This window comes from Schistocerca cancellata, chromosome 3 (assembly GCF_023864275.1).
Source record: "Schistocerca cancellata isolate TAMUIC-IGC-003103 chromosome 3, iqSchCanc2.1, whole genome shotgun sequence".
In the NCBI taxonomy this organism is placed as follows: Eukaryota; Metazoa; Arthropoda; class Insecta; order Orthoptera; family Acrididae; genus Schistocerca; species Schistocerca cancellata.
The window spans coordinates 397,822,367-397,844,687 of NC_064628.1; the positions used below are offsets into that span (position 1 = coordinate 397,822,367).

Sequence of the window (22,321 nt, forward strand, 5' to 3'; positions counted from 1 at the left end):
TCCTGTGCATTGTACTCAATGGTGGAGACTGTGTAGAACATCTGAAGATTTAAAACCACCATGTTCACATTTCTCTATTTTTTTATTACTCCAGTCTTGAAACTTTTTGGACTGGCAGCATAAGACCGTTGAGTTTGCCTCAGGAGACTTACCAGTTTCCAACAGTAGAGCAATATAAGTATTAAAAATTCACAGTGTCCTTCCACAAACTGTTGCAGTTGGCTAGCATATGCCACCATCTGTCATACTTACTTCCCAGATTTACACAGAGGCTTTTTTGTCAGCTACTTTTATCTCTTTCTTTAATCCTGATTTTCAAAACTACTTGTCTACTACCTCTTAGATGCAATCATATTAATAGGGTTATGCAGACACACAGATGGGCTGCATGACAGTCCCACACTCTGTGGAAGTAGCCCTTTTTTATGATGGTCACAATCTTAGTGTCAGCAAACACCAAGAATTAGTAAACACCAAGAATTATGAGCAAACTAGTTATGGCAGGAATGAGTTAAAATGTGAAAACATCATTACCAGAACCATCATTGGAACTCTTTGTGTTAATATTGAAACCAAATTATGGAGGACACTGGTGAATCATGGCCTGGGGTGAAAAAAATGTCTGAAGCATTTAAAATGTTTATTAAAGTAGATAAAGAAGCAGCAGTGTCTTATCTTAAAGAGGAACTCAAAAGATTTACTTCTTTGTATTAATATTTTGACCTACTATGGCTCAAGTCAAAAAATATAACTGATCATGCACTAAATATATATGTACATAGTAAAACAATTCATAATGGGAGGTATCACCTATGATATTCAATAGCTGTAAAAAAAACTCTAAAAACACAATAACTACTGCATACTAGGTGTAAAACAAAGAATAGCATTATAGATAGAGAGATGCTGAATGAAACTGTTGATAAAGTATCCTAGGTTATTTTTTAAAACAAAACATTTACATTAAACTTCAAAAATACAACAATACTGAAAATATTCAAAGCACAGGTAGCACAACTAACTAAGAGTTTCTGTAATTTCAAATCACAACTTCAAAAGAAAATTAATGTATGTAATAACAGTACAATAAAACTGTTTTCACAGTTCCCCACAATGCTTTATATGTATCATGAAGAGTACACAATATCAACAAATGCCTTCATTGTCTGCAACATTGTAAAATAAAAACTGAGGACTCACCAGCTTTAATTTCTTTCAGAAGTCAGTCTAATCACAAAAGTCTATTGAATTCAATACTGAGTTCTACTGTGAAGCTATCTGGACATGTTAACAGGTTTAGATGAACTCAAGTAATTTATCAGATGTTTTTTTACTGGCCACCTGATTCTGCCAAAACAGTTTTAGAATTATTCAAAGAAAATCTACACTCAGTAGCATGTAAATACCCAGATTGTGGTTTTGTTGGAGCCCACATCTTCGTGTTTATTGCAGGTGGTATGGACAGATAAGTTTGTGAAGTACTTCTGAAAACATTGCCCAAAGATTGTCTCCAGCAGCTAGTCCAACAGTCCAGATACAACAGAAGTATTTTAGATCTCATGACTACAAACAAGCACCACACGAGGTGGTGCAGTGATTAGCACACTGGACTCACATTTATGGGGATGGTGGTTCAAACCCGTCTCCAGCCATCCAGATATAGATTTTCTGTGATTTCCCTAAATCGTTCCAGGAAAATGCTAGGATGGTTCCTCTGAAAGAGCATGGCCTATTTCCTTCCCCATCACTGACAATTCAAGCTTGTGTGCCATCTCTAATGACCTCAATGTTGACAGGATGTTAACCTCAATCTTCCTTTCTTCAAACAAGCTTGATTTTGTTGATGGTGTCCATAAAGAAACTGGGATTAGTGATTGGGATGTTATCTGAATGACAATGTTTACTAAAGTTAATAAATCCATCGAGAAGGCTAGGAGAGTATTTTTGCTACAAAGAATAGATAAGTAGTTGTTAGCACTGTACGTAGAAAATGAATGGACTTCATTTAGTTCCAGTGTGAAGGACATTGGGCAAAATTTAAATGAATGGTAGATTGTGTTCTGGAGAAGTATGTGCCATTAAGTGTATTATGGATGGGAAACGCACACCACAGTTTAAAAATGAAATTTAGAAATTGCTGAGGAAACAGAGACTGTTGCACTCTCAGTTCAAAAAGGAACACACAAATGATGACTGGCAAAAGTTAACAGAAATCTGCCCATCTGTAAAAAGATTGATTTGCAACATACAACTACTACCACTGTCATCTACACACCTACACATCTACATCTACATGGTTACTCTGCAATTCACACTTAAGAGCCTGGCAGAGGGTTCATCGTACCATTTTCATACTACTTCTCTACCATTCCACTCTCGAATGCCGCATGGGAAAAAGGAACATCTAAATCTTTCCGTTCATGCTCTGATTTCTCTTATTTTTTTATGATGCTCATTTCTCCCTATGTAAGTGGGTGTTAACAAAATATTTTTGCATTCAGAAGAGAAAGTTGGTGATTGAAATTTCATAAATAGATCTCACCGCAAAGAAAACTGCTTTTGTTTCAGTGACTGTCACCCAAACTCGTGTATCATATCAGTGACACTCTCACCCCTATTGCACAATAACACGAAACGGGCTGCTCTTCTTTGTACATTTTCGATGTCCTCCGTCAATCCTACCTGGTAAGGATCCCAGACCACACAGCAATATTCCAGCAGAGGACGGACAAGTGTAATGTAGGCTGTCTCTTTAGTGGGTTTGTTGCATCTTCTAAGTGTTCTGTCAACAAAGCGCAGTATTTGTTTCGCCTTCCCCACAATATTATCTATGTGGTCTTTCCAATTTAAGTTGCTCGTAATTGTAATTCCTAGGTATTTAGTCGAATTGACAGCCCTTAGATTTGTGCAATTTATCATATAGCCAAAATTTATCAAATTTCTTTTAGTACCCATGTGGATGACCTCACACTTCTCCTTTTTTTTAGTGACAATTGCCACTTTTTGCACCATACAGAAATTCTCTCTAGATCATTTTGTAATTGGAATTGATCGTCTGATGATTTTACTAGATGGTAAATTACAGCATCATCTGCAAACAATCTAAGGGGGCTCCTCAGATTATCACCTAGATCATTTATGTAAACCAGCAACAGCAGAGGGCCCATGACACTACCTTGTGGAACGCCAGATATCACTTCTGTTCTACTCGATGATTTACCATCTATCACTATGAACTGTGACCTCTCTGAGAGGAAATCATGAATCCAGTCACACAACTGAGATGATACTCCATATGCATGCAATTTGATTAATAGTCGCTTGTGAGGAACGGTATCAAAAGCCTTCTGTAAATCTAGGAATATGGAATCAATCTGAGATCCCTTGTCGACAGCACTCATTACTTCATAGGAATAAAGAGCTAGCTGTGTTGCACAAGAATGATATTTTCTGAATCTGTGTTTGTTATGTATCAATAAGTCATTTTCTTCAAAGTGATTCATAATGTTCGAGTACAGTATATGCTCCAAAATCCTACTGCAAATTGAGGTCAGTCATATGGGTCTGTAATTCAATGGGTTACTCCTATTTCCTTTCTTGAATATTGGTGTGACCTGTGCTACTTTCTAGTCTTTAGGGACAGATCTTTTGTCAAGTGAGTGGTTGTACATGATTGCTAACATAGGCGCTATTGTGTCTGCATACTCTGAAAGGAACCTGATTGGTATACCATCTGGGCCAGAAGACTTGCATTTCTTAAGAGATTTGAGTTATTTTGCAACAACTAAGATATCTACTTTTATGTCACTCATGCTAATAGCTGTTCTGGTTTCGAATTCTGGAATATTTATTTCATCTTCTTTTGTGAAGGAATTATGGAAATTTAGTAACTCTGCTTTAGTGGCACCATCATCGGTAACATTCCCATCACTATCACACAGTGATGGTGTTGACTTTATCAAAAGATCTTGCCAAGAATCCAAGACAATTCTGGTCCTACATAAAACTGCTAAGCAGGCCAAAGGCTTCTATGTATCCAGTCTCAACAACTATCCAGCAGTTGCCAGCCTCATTGACGAGGGAATGGAATGCAATGCCTTACCTTACCAATCTTGTGGCCAGCGTGGGACCACATTGCAGAGCATGCATTGCCAGCTGTGGTGATCGCACACCCTATTAAGAGCAAAGTCCCGCCCTGTTTAACGTCCAGGGGACCATCATAAATCATGGTGACTTCAATGTACTTATTATTTAAGAACTTAGAACATGTGCCTTGTTTGCATCAATATCTTTTGGATTGCTATGGATGCTCAATGTTGTTATTTCATGTACTGACTTGTGCAAGAGTTTCTGTAACAGTTTTTATCTTGTTAATGTGTGTGTAAAAAATCTTATTTGTCTGAGACTAGTGGCTACAAGAATTGAAGCAAAGATTATAGACACCAATTTATAAGAGATAAAATGAAAACTGTCCAATTCACTGTCGAGCACATATCTTCACACCAAATTCTGGCAAACGTGATAACAAAACCTTTCGCAAAACACTTGCCATCATGTGCTGTAATAAGATTTTTGGACTGAAAATGTAATTTTCTGTCCTGCCCTCCCAGGCAGGATTCTAGTGGGAATGCGAGAATTTAGAGTCTATGCCTCACTTGCGTAACTATATTTTATGTTGTTGTGGATGCTCAGTGTTTTATTCCATATACTGAATTGTACAAGAGTTTGTGCAACAATTTTTACCTCATTTATGATAACAAATCTTATCATTCCAATCAGATACCTCCAGAAAATTACTCTGCTAACATATTGTCTTTGAATAAAAGTGTCATTTCCATTAATCTCATTGTGTATTTATTTCAGTTACCTTCTGTATTATGCTGTAGCTGTTCTCTACATGTAGGGTCCAAGTTTCATTGGGCTGTATTACTCGGCAATGACATATCACGCAAAAGTTACTTTTGTCCTTAAGTTCTGCACAGTGGTGTATTTAAAAACTCAGTTACAAAAAGGAAAAGCAGACTGGCTATATATAACACAATTAAAGCAGGAATGCTACAAACCTCATTGTAGGTTGCCACAAATTTTATCATATGGCCAGCAGGAAAGTGATCTAAGAGCTTCTTGTGTTGAGCTGGCAAAGGTGGCATGAAATATATTTTCTGCACCTCACTTGGTGGTATTGCCATTATTGCATATTGACACCTGCAAGAGAAAGCCATTTATTTTTTAAAACATGGAACTTATTACTTCACATTTTACATACTTTTTAAGTTTGAAGGAAGCACACATTTTACAATCAAATCTTACCTCACACATCATATCCTCCCAACATAAAGCTTTGTTAGCAATGACATGAGTCAATGTTGTTTCTTTCTGGTTTTAAATTATTTTTATACAGAAAGAAGTTGCAGCAGCAAGTAAACATTTCAGTACAGTGTCTTTTCTATTGAAGAAAATAATTGTCACTGACTCATTTGCACTTCTAAAGTGGAATATTTTGCTCAAGGAACAGATTAACATAAAAGCATTCAACAAATTTCTAATTTATTTAGTTATCATATATTTTTTGCATGTACTGATAAAAATAAAATGACTTTTGCATCTTTCATAGATAGACGGAACAGTGAAATCCTTCATAACGGTTATGCAGCATTTATATGAAAAGAGAAACACAATCCTTTGTTAACAAGTGATAATCTTCAAGACTGCACCATAATGTACTGTTTTTAGTGTTTGCTAAGGAACTATTTTCGACAACAGGCTAAGCAGACATAACTCATTATCAATTTTTCCAAGCATGAAATTACTTTAGTCTACTCATTGTAGTTATTTGTACAGGCAAATGCTAAGAAGCCATCTGCTGAAATACCAGTTATGTTAATTTCCGTGTCATACGATATCACCATTTTAAATGTTATTAGTTATTTACTGATATTTACTTTTAGACTCTACTGAAGGAAGTATGTCATTATTTCACAGTTCTTGCACTGCCAATTTGAAGGGCACCTGTTGGAAATTTGAATGTTTTTCTGAGAAACAATTAAGCACTCTTACTTATCACACCTGTCTATAAATTGACAGCACAAGGACTGTTCCAGTATCTACTGTTATCTTGATGCCATACACATCAATTTTCTGCTCAGCAAATTATTTGCTTAAATCTAGAGATTTATATCCTACATTGTTTCTAAAAACATTCTAACTCCACCTTTTTCCATACTAGATCTACAGTAATGAGCAGATAAATAAAAGTTTTCAATCTGTAACACGTGAATTCTGTTTGTAATATGATATTCAGAGAAATATAAGACATCCGAAATATTTCCATATTTTTTTTCATCTTTTAGATGTATTACTAGTTGGTCTATTTTATTATTCAGATATTTTATATTTTCATAGAATATAGACTTTGAGTCTGGTTCACTTTTACATAAATATGATATTTTTTTCTCTGCACATGAGTTGTTAGTTCGGCCTTTGGGCACTGGAGACTCAATTTGAATACATTAGAGAGATGTTCCACATGGCATGGACTGCTTTTCTGGTGTGAATCATAATGAAATATTTTGTCTCCTTTTTCTGTGTGTGTAGGAAGAGCCACTGCTTCTGCTATGTGTAGTGGTGTTTGAGCTGCTGGTTCTGATACTGATGGAACTGTTGTTTTTTATGATACTGATGATGCTATTATTTCTGCTGCTGATGAATTTGCTCCATCACATGGAATTATGCTGTCTGCTCTCTCTGTGCAAAGATTTCATTTATCTTTTCTACATATACTTTCCTTCATAATTTAGATGCATTCAATGTCGGGTATGCTTGTATCTGTTCAGTTTGCCTATATCTAGGGTGCTGCATCTGCCAAACAAAGGACACATCTGTTTTATTTTAAAGTTCATTTTCCATATTTCTTTAGTAATGCATAAGTGATACATTAAGTCATATCTATATTTTAATGTCATGTTATGTTGATTATTATATTCTGGAAACTTTAGTTCTGGTAGCCACATTTGTTTAGTTTTTTTTTTTTTTATTTTATTCATTCATTCATTCAGGGATCATCTTACAATGATAAATGATTTTTCATCATAAAACAATGAAAATAAATAGGTCAAAAAATATACATAAGTATGCTTTAAGATAATACAACAGGTCCTGATGGTCTTGCTAAAGGAACACTCCAGAATTTGCCTGAAGTTACTTAAGAAAACTATGGAAAATCTAAATTAGGATGGTTGGACAGTGTGTTACATCCACAATACACATCAATTTTTTTGTTCACATTTTGTCATGTAGATTGACATCAGTAACATTTTTTACTGTTGCTCCTGACTTAACAATAACTGTTTCGTAGCATTTACTGTGTTATTTGAAAAATCTTTTCACGTTTTTCCATGGCCATGTGTTAAAAATAATACACTACATTCATATTTATATTCTGTTTCATTTATGATTTGCATTATGAATTATTTGTAACATTTAGTGTGTTTTATTGTCCCTTTGCAGAAAACTAGTTAATCATTTCCAGGAATACTTCATATACATTTTCAAGTTTTGTAGTTTCTCCAGTAGGCTTGATTATGAAGTCAGCATCATCAGCAAAGACAGCTATTTCAGCTTCTTAGATACACACTAAGAGCAAAAAATGATGCATTACAAAGGAAATCAGCAGATGTGATATACATGTACTGATAAATAAATGACGAGAATTCCAGAAAAATTGGATAATTTATTCAAGAGAAAGAACTTCACAAACTGAGTAAGTCAACAACACATTGGCCTACCTCTGGCCCTTATGTAAGCAGTTATTCAGCTTGCTATTGACTGATAGAGTTTTTAGATGTCCTCCTGAGGGATACTGTGCCAAATTCTATTCAACTGGTGTTAAGAATGTCAAAATCCTAAGCTGGTTGGAGGGACCTGCCAATAATACCCCAAACATTTTCAATTGGGTGAGATCTGGTGACTTTGGTGGCCAAGGTAAGATTTGGCAACCACAAAAACACGCAGTAAAAATTCTCATCTGTGTGGGTGGGCTGAAATATACGGCCAGGATGGCTTGCCATGAAGGGCAACAAAATGGAAGGTAGAATATTGTTGACATACCACTGTACTCTAGGGGAGCTGTGGATGACAACCAGAGGAGTCCTGCTTTGGAAATAGATGGCACCCCAGATCATCACTCCTGGTTGTCAGGCCATATGGCAAGTTATGGTTAGGTTGTAACCCACTGCTGTCCAGAGCTTCTCCAGACAAGTCTTTGCTAGTCATTGGGGCTCAGTTTGAAGCGTAATTCATCACTGAAGACAATGCTACTCCAGTCAATGAGACTGTAGAGATAATATGTGTCTGGAGAGGTCCTGGACAGTGGTGGATACCAACCTGATTGTCACCCACCACATGGCCTGCAGGAGTGATGGCATGCCATTTATTTTCATAGCAGGACCCCTTTGGTTGTTACCAATGGCTCCCTTACAGCACAGTGGTACATCATCAACAAGATTCTACACCCCATTTTGTTGCCCTTCATGTCAAGCTATCCTGTTCTTATATTTCAGAAAGATAATGCCCTCATGGACATTGCAAGAGTTTCTACTTTTTGTCTTCATGCTTGCCAAACCCTACCTTGGTGAGTAAGGTCACCAGATATCTTCCCAATTGAGAATGTTTGGAGCATTATGGGCAGAACCCCAACAGTTTGGGATTTTGACAATCTAATGCAACCTCAGGAGAACATCCAACAACTCTGTGAATCAATGCCAAGCCAAATAACTGCTTGCATCAGGGCCAGTGGTGGACCAATGCATTATTGACTTGCTTAGTTTGTGAAACAGTTTCCCTTGAATAAATCATCTTATTTTTCTGAAATTGTAATCATTTATTTGTCTGTACATGTACTTTGCATCTACTGATCTCTGTCCCATTCAGGCAATTCCTTTGTGGTGCATCCTTTTCTAAGTGTATATTAAAGCAGCTCATTTATATATAACAAGAGAAGATTTAATATTGGTTCCTATAGTACATCTATGTTCCTTCATTCTAAAGATTGTGTTTCATTGCATATGCTCCCTGGGTTTCTTTAAAGTGACACACAGAATTATTTTGGTTTAATAGGATAAAAGTGAGCTACTGGCAAGATCTCTGCTACCATAATTAAGTTTTTCTTGTGAACTGTACAGTCAACAGAAGACTGGAAATGGAAAACATTCAAAGTGCCAAATCTGACATTTGACACGGGAATGAAGAATTAATTTATCTCTGTTTGTAGATAACTGATTTGTATCCAAAAACGTTGAGAAGATATTCTAATAGCACAGAACTATGCTCCTCATTGCATCACCACAAAAAAATAGTGAGATAAATTAAAAACTAAATACTTTATTCAGAACATTATAAGTGCCTACCAGGTAACTAACTTATTTGAAGTGTCAATGAGAAAGTTGTTACAAGTTGCTTCTTGCATGGCAGAAAAATAGCCACTGTTAATAATGCTATTTATTTAGATAAATACATAGCACTGTTACTGGTTGTGAAGTGACCGAATCATCTTCAAATGCCCATTCATGATTTCTTATATATAAAAAACAAAGATTCTGTAACTTACCAAATGAAAGCATTGGTACATTGATAGAAACAATAACAAACACAAACACACACACAAAAATTTCAAGCTTTCGCAACCCACAGTTGCTTCATCAGGAAAGAGGGAAGGAGAGGGAAAGACGAAAGGATGTGGGTTTTAAGGGAGAGGATAAGGAGTCATTCCAACCCCGGGAGCGGAAAGACTTACCTTGGGGGGAAAAAGGGACAGGTATACACTCGCACACACACACATGTTCATCTGCACATAACAGACACAAGCAGACATATGTCTGGGATTGGAATTGGAATGACTCCTTACCCTCTCCCTTAAAACCCACATCCTTTTGTCTTTCCCTCTCCTTCCCTCTTTCCTGATGAAGCAACTGTGGGTTGCGAAAGCTTGAAATTTGTGTGTGTGTTTGTGTTTGTTATTGTTTCTATCAACGTACCAATGCTTTCGTTTGGTAAGTTACAGAATCTTTGTTTTTAGATATATTTTTCCCACATGGAATGTTTCTCTTTGCTGTTTTTGTCTCAACAACTAATGTACTCAACAACAAATGTAATATACATGTAAATGTGAACAGCAGTCTGGAGATGGTTTGAAAATTATAATGGCACTGTTCATGTAAACAAACAGCATTACTGAGGGTGGCTGGTTGATGGTTTCTTCTTTGCAAGTATCAATTTGCATTTTGTACACAACTATGATCTCAAAAATGACAGTTTTCAACAAAATAGTAGAAAGTTTTTGTTCCAAGTGCCATTAATACTGAGGCACTACATTTTATTTGTGATAATACATGTACAGAAACACAGCATTAGGTTTTTAACTTGTAGAACTGTAGTCAACAGAAACCACTTGCCATATCTCTTAACTTTTGGAACTCTAGAGGGGAGCACAACTTGGCATGAAGACCATGCACCATGTCTGAAAGACTTTCTCCATGGTTTGGCACCTGGACCAAGTCTAGGGATATGCAACAGAGCACCGAGAACTCAGTATCACTGCAAACACATTTTTTGAAAAATGTCACTGAGAATGTTTTCCATTTTCACTCTTCAAATATTTTTAACAAGTTACAAAAAATATCAGCTAACAATATTTTGTTAGAGTGTTTAATTTTTGTATACCATAATCTGGTTAGTGACTTGAAAAATGGCTTGTTCTATGGAGAGACTAAGTATCTTATTCCTGGAGAGGCATGTTCTCTTTATGCATACTTTATCTTTTCCTGTACCTTTGAGAAAGTGGCTAGCATCAAGTCTGTTGAGTAATTACTCCTTTCTTGACAAGGGTTCTTATAATAGTAAATTTCAGCCTGCATGAAAATGTACATTACGATAGTGGCATATTACCTATGCAATAGAATAGTTCCCATACATAGAGAGAATTGGATTTTAGTGGTTTTATTTATCCCACAGACCCACCTGGATAGTTAAACACATTAAAGGACTTGTTTCTGGGATATGGAGAGGTGCACTTGGCTTGGACTGAATCCACCACACGGATTAACAGCAGAAGCCAGCGTTCTGGCCATCCTGAACATGGTTTTTAGGCTTTAGGTTTCAACTCAAGTAAATACTGAGCTGACTCCCAGGTTTTGCCTCAGTTACATGATATACAAACATTTTGGAAAAGGATGTCACATTTGATCATCCACCACACACTAGACACAGTCATCAGGGACACATGGATCTTTCCCCAGGGGGAAGCTGAAAGTAGCTTTAACATGCCTTTGCAAGTGACAAACCCACCATAACTAATCACTTAATCACTTCCTTTACAATGGCTCAGTATTTCTTGCAATATTAAATCAGTCCTATCTCTTTCCTTTTCCTTCCAATTTCTTTTCATCTCCTAATTATTTCACATAATTTCCATGCTCATGATTTTTTCCTTCCTCTTATAATCCCTGGGTTTTTATATGAGACTAAATACAAATAGTGTCAGTTTCTTGTAGAAAACAATTTAGAAAATGTGTATGTTGACTCAAAAGAAGGTTATGCTCATTGATATGATATAAATATATTCTATGTCGTTCATAAATTATAGTACACAGATACTTTCTTACCGATATAATTTTTGACTTGCTGTCATAATGTCAACTGTTTCATCAAGCTGAACTACTTCTATAACGTTATCACCCAGTTCCAAAGAATCTCCAATTTCCTCAGCAAGCCTCATTGATATATAATGTGCACCATTCTTGAACAAATTTGCTTTAATGAAAGGCATGTTAGGTAGAATAAGAAACATCATTAATGCACATTTTCAATTATATTTCACAAATAGGAAGATAGTTATGAATGAGACATTCAACAAAAGCATTTTTACCATAATTCTTTGGGTGTCGTCCCCTGGGAATATCAGTTTCAGCTTGTTTATAAATCCTTGCTTTCCATTTACAAATGATATAAAATATAATGCCGAAATCTGAGAAGACTCAGCCCCTAAAACCAAGAGGATGCATAATTGTATAGTATTGTATAGTACTGTATTTTTATAGCTTCTATATTCTATAAAAGCAGCTTATGTATTAGGCATTGGAGGAGTCTTTTTACATGTTTAGAGGTGAAAGTGGTTTATATGCACACATATTTAAAATTTCAAATAATACACTTAATACATTTAAGCTATGGAAAACACAGGATGGAATACCAGCAATATGGAAAGGATAGATTACTATTTACCACATAGAGTACACAATTGGCTGCAGACAGACACAATGAAACTGAACGCTAGATATATTCACTATCAGACTATGACTTTCATGAGACATTGAAAACTCACACACATTTACACAAGCACAACTCACACAAGCATGGCCTCTGTTTTGTCTGGGCACTAAGCCCGACCACAACTGTGTCTCGTGTAAGCAGCCATCTTTGCTGAGATGGACAGTGGAGGTACAGAGGAGGCATGGGGTGGGGAGGGCAAAGGATACTAGGGTAAATGTCGCGGAAGATGCTAGTGCTGGCTGTGGGAGTGTACAGGGATGTGGTACAGGGACAGGACAGAGCGGTTGGGTGCAGTGCAAGGAGGCTGTGCTGGTGGGAGGGTGAGACAGACGGGGATGGAGGGGAAAGGGGGGGGGGAGGTAGAGAGAAGGGGGAAGGACCATGCAGGTGTGTTGGCACAATAGAAGGCATGAGTAGCACTGTAGTGGGAGCAGGGATGGGGGTAGGCAGCTGGAGGACAGAGACTAGCAAAGGCTGAGGGCAGGGGGATTATGAGTGTTTAGGCGCTGGGTTCTTTAGCTTGATGGGAGGGAGCTCTGGAGGTGTGGCAAATGTAGTATGTCTATAAGGCAGGTCTGGCAGCTATGCAAGGATGCGGGCACAGGTTTGATGGAGGTTCTTGTAATGGTAGTTATGGACAGTGATAGTTATATGAGGTGAATAGATGGTAAAGTTTTTGATGTGGTAATGAGCATGCTTCTCTAATTTCTGGAAGGAAAGGGTTTCAGTTTTATAGATGGAATGTGGGAATTTGGGATTGCAGAGCAGCAAGATTTTGTGGATGGAGTGGAGTTAGTGCAAGGAAGTTTGGGACTGATTTAAAAGGTTTTGCAGGACTACTTTGGTAAGGTCTATAGACTAATGGAATTTGAACATAAGGAGATCATTGTAGAAGGAGGGATTGTAGCTGGAGATGGGTAATTTCATGGTTAGGCCATTTGGGGTGGGATTCCATGAGCAGGAACAGTATGTGGAGGTGTGTTCTGCCTGGCGATAGAGAAATTTTTCTTTATTGGCACAGATGAATGGATCAAGATCTATAGTGAAGGATGAAAAATGCATACAAATATGAGCAATATCACAAAAAACACAACTAAGGTGAAATGGATGAAAGATGGTCAGGAAAGATAAACCCAGAGTAAGTTGGGGCAATAGTGAAAACAAAATAAAATCAACATGAAAATGGTATGAGATCAAACTGAAAATATGAATAAAAATAAATAAAAAGATGATAAAAGACTGGAGTGTAGATTGGTGAGAGGATATCTGCAAAGGGAGGGGGCAGCTGATGTAACTGGTGAGGTCAGTGAGGAGCACGTATGAATAAGGGAAGAAATGGGGAAGGGGGAGGTGGGGGCACAACAGTTGTTAGCTACAAGGTGGAAGAAAGTGTACAGGAATGAACAGGAAAATATCTATTCAAATATATACATAATACACTTCATACATCTATATATTCTTCAACAGAGTAAAAGCAGTGATTCTGCAAATATCACTTTAAAGATTTTCCAGAGATTTTGACATGAGTATTTGTTTTTATGTTTTTGTAAGTTTAATTCCCATGTGGTAAGTTCCATTCTGGGCCAAGGATGTGCTGTTTTTGGTCATATGTAATTTTTTATTTTGTCTGAGAGAAGGAATACCAGAAATCGTAAATGGAGCTTTACATGATTCTCTAGGTTTGCATCCAAACATGATTCTAATACCCTTTTTTGCAGTCTGATGGTCATATTAGCTGTTTTAGAATTTCCCCAAAATGTGACCCCATATTTAAGGTAAGTAGTAAACATTATTTTCACCGCAAAATTTCCACATGCATTTATTTGAATTTGTGACTGAATTTTTTAGGGTTAAAGCAACAGCATATACAAATTTAAAAATCACATTACACATTTCAGAAGCCCTATAAACAGTGATTGTATGATTTTCAATTTATTATTTGTGTTGATGTAGTTACTTAGTGGAAGCAACATGTTTTAGCTTCTCTATTCACCTTTTGTTAATTATTTATCCATAAAGTCACTTATGTTGGCCTTGACTGTGAACAGCAGAAACAAAAATTTTTAGAATTATTAGTAGAAAACCTTGACTCATTTTGTACCAAATATTACAAAAACCACACAAAGCAGAACCAGGGTAATAAACCTCAAGAACTGAGAAACTGGTAAATGCAACACCTGTGCAAAATTAGGGAAGAAATTGAGTTGTGCTCTGCCATGCACCTCACAGTGGTTTTCAGAGTATAGATATGTTTGTAAATTGCAATACAGTCAAGCTGAGAAGGAAACTTACACCGGAGCGCCAAGTGCATACAGATCAGAAATTAGAGCAGCCAAGAGGAAAGCCACTGACAGTTACATATTCAATTTTACACATAAGTGAAAAACAGCTTAGAAAAGTTATCAAAACTGAGGTAATCTCTGAAAATAAGTACAACATTCCAAGTCAACCAAACACCTTAAATACATACTTTAACAGTTCTGGCTCAAATAAAAATCTTACTGAAGATGCAAATAAAACTGTAGTTTTGCTTCCAGCTCTAGATAGTATGCAAGGTGACAACTTCTGCTAGTCTCTTGTATACTACAGGCAGATTAGTGAAGCAACTGCCAAACTTAGCAGCTCAAAAGCAGAAGATTTCTATGGACTTTCAAATTATGTAATAAAAATATAAAGAAAGAAATTTTACTGCCACTAACCAAAACCATTAACCAAATACTGCATGCAGGAATCTTCCCAGATTGCCTAAAAATTACTATTTGAACACTTATTCATAAGAAAGGTTATAAATCATCCCCTGATAACTATGTTCCATCTCCCCCATACCAATCATATAAAAAATTACAGAATATTGTATGCACAAACAGACGAACCAGCACTATGAGCAAAATAACCTACTTAGCTCTTCACAACATGGCGTCTGACCTCATCCTTCCACTGGCAAAGAGTGGAGACTACCATCACATTAGAGAATCCCCTCCCTAGGCCCGACAAGACGCCTCTTGAGACGCGGCAAGGTAGGAGTAGGCAAAATGCAACCGGGAATAACGATATTAATGTGCTAATAGTAAACTGCAGGAGCGTCTATAGAAAGGTCCCAGAACTGCTCTCATTAATAAACGGGCACAATGCCCATATAGTACTAGGGACAGAAAGTTGGCTGAAACCAGACGTAAACAGTAATGAAATCCTAAACTCAGATTGGAATGTATACCGTAGAGACAGGCTGAACAGTGAAGGGGGAGGCGTGTTTATAGCGATAAGAAGTGCAATAGTATCGAAGGAAATTGACGGAGATCCGAAATGTGAAATGATTTGGGTGAAGGTCACGGTTAAAGCAGGCTCAGACATGGTAATTGGATGTCTCTATAGGCCCCCTGGCTCAACAGCTGTTGTGGCTGAGCACCTGAAGGATAATTTGGAAAATATTTCGAGTAGATTTCCCCACCATGTTATAGTTCTGGGTGGAGATTTTAATTTGCCGGATATAGACTGGGAGACTCAAATGTTCATAACGGGTGGCAGGGACAAAGAATCCTGTGAAATTTTTTTAAGTGCTTTATCTGAAAACTACCTTGAGCAGTTAAACAGAGAACCGACTCGTGGGGATAACATATTAGACCTTCTGGTGACAAACAGACCCGAACTATTTGAAAAAGTTAACGCAGAACAGGGAATCAGCGATCATAAAGTGGTTACGGCATCGATGATTTCAGCCATAAATAGGAATATTAAAAAGGGTAGGAAGATTTTTCTGTTTAGAAAAAGTGACAAAAAGCAGATTTCAGAGTACCTGTTGGCTCAACACAAAAGTTTTGTCTCAAGTACAGATAGTGTTGAGGATCAGTGGACAAAGTTCAAAACCGTCGTACATTATGCGTTAGATGAGTATGTGCCAAGCAAGATCGTAAGAGATGGAAAAGAGCCACAGTGGTACAACAACCGAGTTAGGAAACTGCTGCGGAAGCAAAGGGAACTTCACAGCAAACATAAACATAGCCAAAGCCTTGCAGACAAACAAAAATTACGCGAAGCGAAATGTAGTATGAGGAGGGCTATGCGAGAGGCGTTCAATGAATTCGAAAGTAAAGTTCTATGTACTGACTTGGCAGAAAATCCTAAGAAATTTTGGTCTTATGTCAAAGTGGTAGGTGGATCAAAACAAAATGTCCAGACACTCTGTGACCAAAATGGTACTGAAACAGAGGATGACAGAATAAAGGCCGAAATACTAAATGTCTTTTTCCAAAGTTGTTTCACAGAGGAAGATTGCACTGTAGTTCCTTCTCTAGATTGTCACACAGATGACAAAATGGCAGATATCGAAATAGACGACAGAGGGATAGAGAAACAATTAAAATCGCTCAAAAGAGGAAAGGCCTCTGGACCTGATGGGATACCAGTTCAATTTTACACCGAGTACGCGAAGGAACTTGCCCCCCTTCTTGCAGCGGTGTACCGTAGGTCTCTAGAAGAGCGTAGCGTTCCAAAGGATTGGAAAAGGGCACAGGTCATCCCCGTTTTCAAGAAGGGACGTCGAACAGATGTGCAGAACTATAGACCTATATCTCTAACGTCGATCAGTTGCAGAATTTTGGAACACGTATTGTGTTCGAGTATAATGACTTTTCTGGAGACTAGAAATCTACTCTGTAGGAATCAGCATGGGTTTCGAAAAAGACGGTCATGTGAAACCCAGCTCGCGCTATTCGTCCACGAGACTCAGAGGGCCATAGACACGGGTTCACAGGTAGATGCCGTGTTTCTTGACTTCCGCAAGGCGTTCGATACAGTTCCCCACAGTCGTTTAATGAACAAAGTAAGAGCATATGGACTATCAGACCAATTGTGTGATTGGATTGAGGAGTTCCTAGATAACAGGACGCAGCATGTTATTCTCAATGGAGAGAAGTCTTCCGAAGTAAGAGTGATTTCAGGTGTGCCGCAGGGGAGTGTCATAGGACCGTTGCTATTCACAATATACATAAATGACCTGGTGGATGACATCGGAAGGTCACTGAGGCTTTTTGCAGATGATGCTGTGGTGTACCGAGAGGTTGTAACAATGGAAAATTGTACTGAAATGCAGGAGGATCTGCAGCGAATTGACGCATGGTGCAAGGAATGGCAATTGAATCTCAATGTAGACAAGTGTAAAGTGCTGCGAATATACAGAAAGATAGATCCTTTATCATTTAGCTACAAATTAGCAGGTCAGCAACTGGAAGCAGTTAATACCATAAATTATCTGGGAGTACGCATTAGGAGTGATTTAAAATGGAATGATCATATAATGTTGATCGTCGGTAAAGCAGATGCTAGACTGAGATTCATTGGAAGAATCCTAAGGAAATGCAATCCGAAAACGAAGGAAGTAGGTTACAGTACACTTGTTTGTCCACTGCTTGAATATTGCTCAGCAGTGTGGGATCCGTACCAGATAGGGTTGATAGAAGAGATAGAGAAGATCCAACGGAGAGCAGCGCGCTTCGTTACAGGATCATTTAGTAATCGCGAAAGCGTTACGGAGATGATAGATAAACTCCAGTGGAAGACTCTGCAGGAGAGACGCTCAGTAGCTCGGTACCGGCTTTTATTGAAGTTTCGAGAACATACCTTCACCGAAGAGTCAAGCAGTATATTGCTCCCTCCTACGTATATCTCGCGAAGAGACCATGAGGATAAAATCAGAGAGATTAGAGCCCACACAGAGGCATACCGACAATCCTTCTTTCCACGAACAATACGAGACTGGAATAGAAGGGAGAACCGATAGAGGTACGGAAGGTACCCTCCGTCACACACCGTCAGGTGGCTTGCGGAGTATGGATGTAGATGTAGATGTAGATTCTTTTGGGACTGAGAAAACAACCTGTGTGGCTCTTCCAGATTTGAGGAAAGCTTTTGATACTGTCTCACACAGTATACTTATCAAAAAGCTCCAGTACTATGAAGCTGGAGAGAATGATCTTCACCTTATTGAGTCATACCTAAGCAACACCTAGCACATGGTAACTGTAAACAACCAAAGGTCAGATTCATTACCTGTTACAACAGGCATTCCACAGGACTCGGTAATGGGATCATTCCCGTTCACTGTATGTATAAACAATTTACCCTCATTGTTGCTGTGTCAGGCGGTATTGAACACAGATGATACAACTCTAACCATACAAGGTGATGAACCAGAGGAGATGTGAGAAAAATGTAGCAATAGATTGATGCACTAACTAGTTCCAGGCAAATTACAAACAATAAAACTGAACACATTGTTTTCAATTTGAGTTTCTCCAATGAAGAGAAAAAAATAATCAAACTGTTAGGTTTTCACATAGATCAGAAACTCAGCTTGGCAAGTTACACAAAAAATGGAACTCATCTATGGGGTAACTGCCCTGGCTCAAAAATCATATTCAAGTGGCAAAAAACGGTTATCAGATGTATTTTCCCTAAGAGAATCTTGTAAAGATCACTTCAAAGAGCTCAATATTATGACAGTCCCTAGCCTCTATATGTAAAATTGTCTTCTCGGTGTTAATGAGAATTTAAATAATTGTAACCTTAGGATGTCTGTACATGAACATGATACAAGAACTGGACACTCAATGGATATAACCTACAGTAGGATAGCTAGGGTTCAAAACAGTGACAAATATCTAGGATCCATATTTTCCAATAGACTCCCAAAAGCTGCCCATTCTGTTCCCTGTAGTACGTTTAAGATTGTTCTAGCAGAGTGGTTTAAGAAGGAAGCATATTATGCCATAAAAGGGTATGAGGAATCAGATTTAAGTGACAAAGTTCTGGCTACTGTCATACTAAGTTGCAATAAATCACTGATTAAAAGCTTTTTCTGCATACATAATTTTCACATTATGTGTAACAATGTGTCACTGAAATTTTCATGCAATTCATGTCTCTTAGCTTTAATGTACATAATTACACCAACAAGATGTAAAATGTTGAAAGGTGAAAAAGTTCTAAATTCCATTCTTATCCATAGTCACATAAGTTGGTCTTGTCCGGGATCAACAAGAGTTAGTAAAGGAACATTTTTACCTATATTGTCACATATATGGGCTTGGTCCAGGACAGTTAACAGTGAATTGAGTCAGTAGGCAGCACAGGATTCATGTAAAGCCAGTTCAGCCATCTGCAAGAAACGTTTTGTCGAGTGCCAAGCGGTGTAGCGATCGCTGAACAGCCAGCGGCAGGGAAGATGCGGCATAGAGTCAACAGGGAACTGTTAGCCCTGCTTGCCGCTGAGTCATACACTGTACTGCAATGTACTTTGGCAGTGTGCCACATCACGTTAGAGCAGCCAACAACAGCAGTAGTCATCAGCAGCAGCAGAGTTGTAGTCATAAGTATGTTAAGTGTTGTAGCAGGCATGTCATTTTTGTGATTTTCAGTATTCTTGATACCCACAGAGATGGATAAGGAAAGCAGAACATCACCCAGTATTCACAAGCTGTGAGCTCACAGGTACATGGAAAGGCAAACAAATGTCTTTTGATGCACGTTTCAGGTAATTTTAAAACAAGAGTTAATGTCATATTTGAGAAATTTACAGTTGTCTTGACTGATGTAATAAAAAATGGAGTAAAATATGGAGAAGAGATAATTTTGAAAGGTAAGCTCGAATATTGGAGATTGGATGTTAAATCAGGAAGGATACAAGTGAGCTGTAATGTAAAGAACAGAAACTGTCATAAGAAGTTGATGCAGTTGGGACAGAATTAAAAGGGGAAACAGTGGGCAGAAATGTGATGCTGGTAATGTTGAAATGGGGAAGGCTATAACTGAAGTGAATGAAGAGGTTGTGGCTGACAATGATGAATCAGAATCTGCAGTGATAAGTGAAGTGGCACGCTCAGCTAGCAATTTAAGGAATCAGGTTGAAAATGCATTTGAGATTGTGAGCAGGTAGATGTTCCTGTATCAGATATTTTCAATAGTGGTACTGAATTAGGTGCAATGGAATTTGCTTCAGTGAAAGTCAGTGATAATTCTGTGGTGGCAATAGAACCTGAATCTTGTATTTTTGTAGGTGGAGATGTTGCATGCTCCAGTGATGTGGCTGAGATTACTCATAAGTAGGCAGTGGTTCCCAAACCAGATGTTTTTAGTGGGCAGATAGGGGTTTCTGCATCACGTTTTTGAGTGTGAGCAGGATGTGGTTCCTGTACGAGACCTTTTTAGTGATTAGGCAGTAGTCCTGTATCAGGTGGTTTTGTTGGTTTGCAATGTGCAGGATATAGCTGCAGATAATGTTGTTTTTGTGGGAGGAACTGTGAGTGGCAGACTGAATACTAATGAGGTAATGTTTGTTGCAATTAATATGAAAGTTAGATGATGCACAGTAAGATAAGTAACATACATCTATACAGTGTCTGGAAATGTGGGGTATTCTGTGGTATAACTTTCACTTGTGTGGAAGCAATATGGCCTGGTTTTGATGTTTTTTATGGATGGATATATACATGGAGGGATATGCTCCAGTTATTGAGGTTATTGGTGACAGGAAAAGTGCCTATCATTAATGTAAGAGTGGATGGAGACATATATGGAGGTATATGCTTTAGTAATTGAGATTATTTGTATGGAGGCAGTATGGACTGTGGATAACATGGTTGATGGAATTTATGGGCACACTACAGTTTCTGTATCAGGCATTTTAAGTGACGATGTCTCTGCCTGCAGATAATGTTATATTGATGGACAGTTACATTGACCGCTAATGAAGTGAAATTATTTTGCTAACTGCATGAGTGAAGAGCTTGTGCAAGCACATTTATTTATTGATGGCGTTCAGCAGTTGAGTGTTGATAATTAAATATGTTCTGGGGATAATGATTATAAATTTTTGTTGGGGAAAACAGATCTGTATAATGAGTAAACTTTTTACATAGTTAAGGAAGTGAGTAACGCAAGAGAGGCTGATGATAATAATAATTATCCAAATGGTAATGATAATAATGAGGTAGTTATATTTATAGTAATTATTGGTTGGCAAAGAATAGTTGAGAGTAGCAGCAAATCAAGCAGTAATTGAATGGAAGTGATGAGTTTATCGAGAGGTCCACTTCCACACCTGCGTCTACATCTGCATCTATACTCTGCAAACAGCTGTGGGGTACATGGCAGAGGGTACATCCCATTGTACCAATTATTAGGGTTTCTTTCCATTCAATTCATTACAGAGTGCATGAAGAATGATGTTTGAATACCTCTGCACATGAAGTAATTAGTCTAATCTTATACTCAGAATCCCTATGTGAGTGATACATAGGAATTGTAGCATATTTTTAAAGTCAACATGTAAAGCTGGTTTATGAAATTTTGTTGACAGACTTTCTCGGGACAGTTTACATCTATCTTAAACAGTCTTCCAGTTCAGTTCCTTCATTGCCACTGTGACATTCTCCCATCGACTAAAAACACCTATGGCCATTCATGCTCTCCTTCTCTACCTACATTCAATATCCCCTGTTAGTCCTATCTGGTCTCCCCCCCCCCCCTCCCCCCCGCTTTCCATGAAATATGGACCTTGCCATTGGTGGGGAGGCTTGTGTGCCTTAACAATATAGATAGCTGTACCATAGGTGCAACCACAACAGAGGGGTATCTGTTGAGAGGCAAGACAAATGTGTGGTTACTGAAGAGGGGCGGCAGCATTTTCAGTAGTTGCAGGGACAACAGTCTGGATGATTGACTGATCTGGCCTTGTAACATTAACCAAAATGGCTGAAAGCAAGGGAAAACTACAGCCAAAATTTCTCCCGAGAGCATGCAGCTTTACTATGTCATTAATTGATGATGGTGTCCTCTTGGGTAAAATATTCCAAAGGTAAAATAGTCAGAGCTCCAGGTGGGAACTACTCAGGAGGACGTCGTTATCAGGAGAAACAAAACTTGCATTCTACGGATTGGAGCATGGAATGTCAGATCCCTTAATTGTGTAGGTAGGTTAGAAAATTTAAGAACGGAAATGGCT

General features: G+C 38.0%; 1 protein-coding gene across 1 annotated transcript in view; it reads right to left on the minus strand.

Annotated features, from left to right (window-relative positions):
- Positions 1 to 22,321, minus strand: part of LOC126176334 (amine oxidase [flavin-containing] A) — a 252,211-nt gene that overhangs the window by 86,884 nt on the left and 143,006 nt on the right. The window contains exons 4-6 of the mRNA XM_049923486.1: positions 11,921 to 12,036; positions 11,658 to 11,791; positions 5,064 to 5,205 (exon numbers count right to left, since the gene is read on the minus strand). Coding sequence (XP_049779443.1) covers positions 5,064 to 5,205; positions 11,658 to 11,791; positions 11,921 to 12,036 — 392 coding nt within the window. The remainder of the gene's footprint in view (positions 1 to 5,063; positions 5,206 to 11,657; positions 11,792 to 11,920; positions 12,037 to 22,321) is intronic.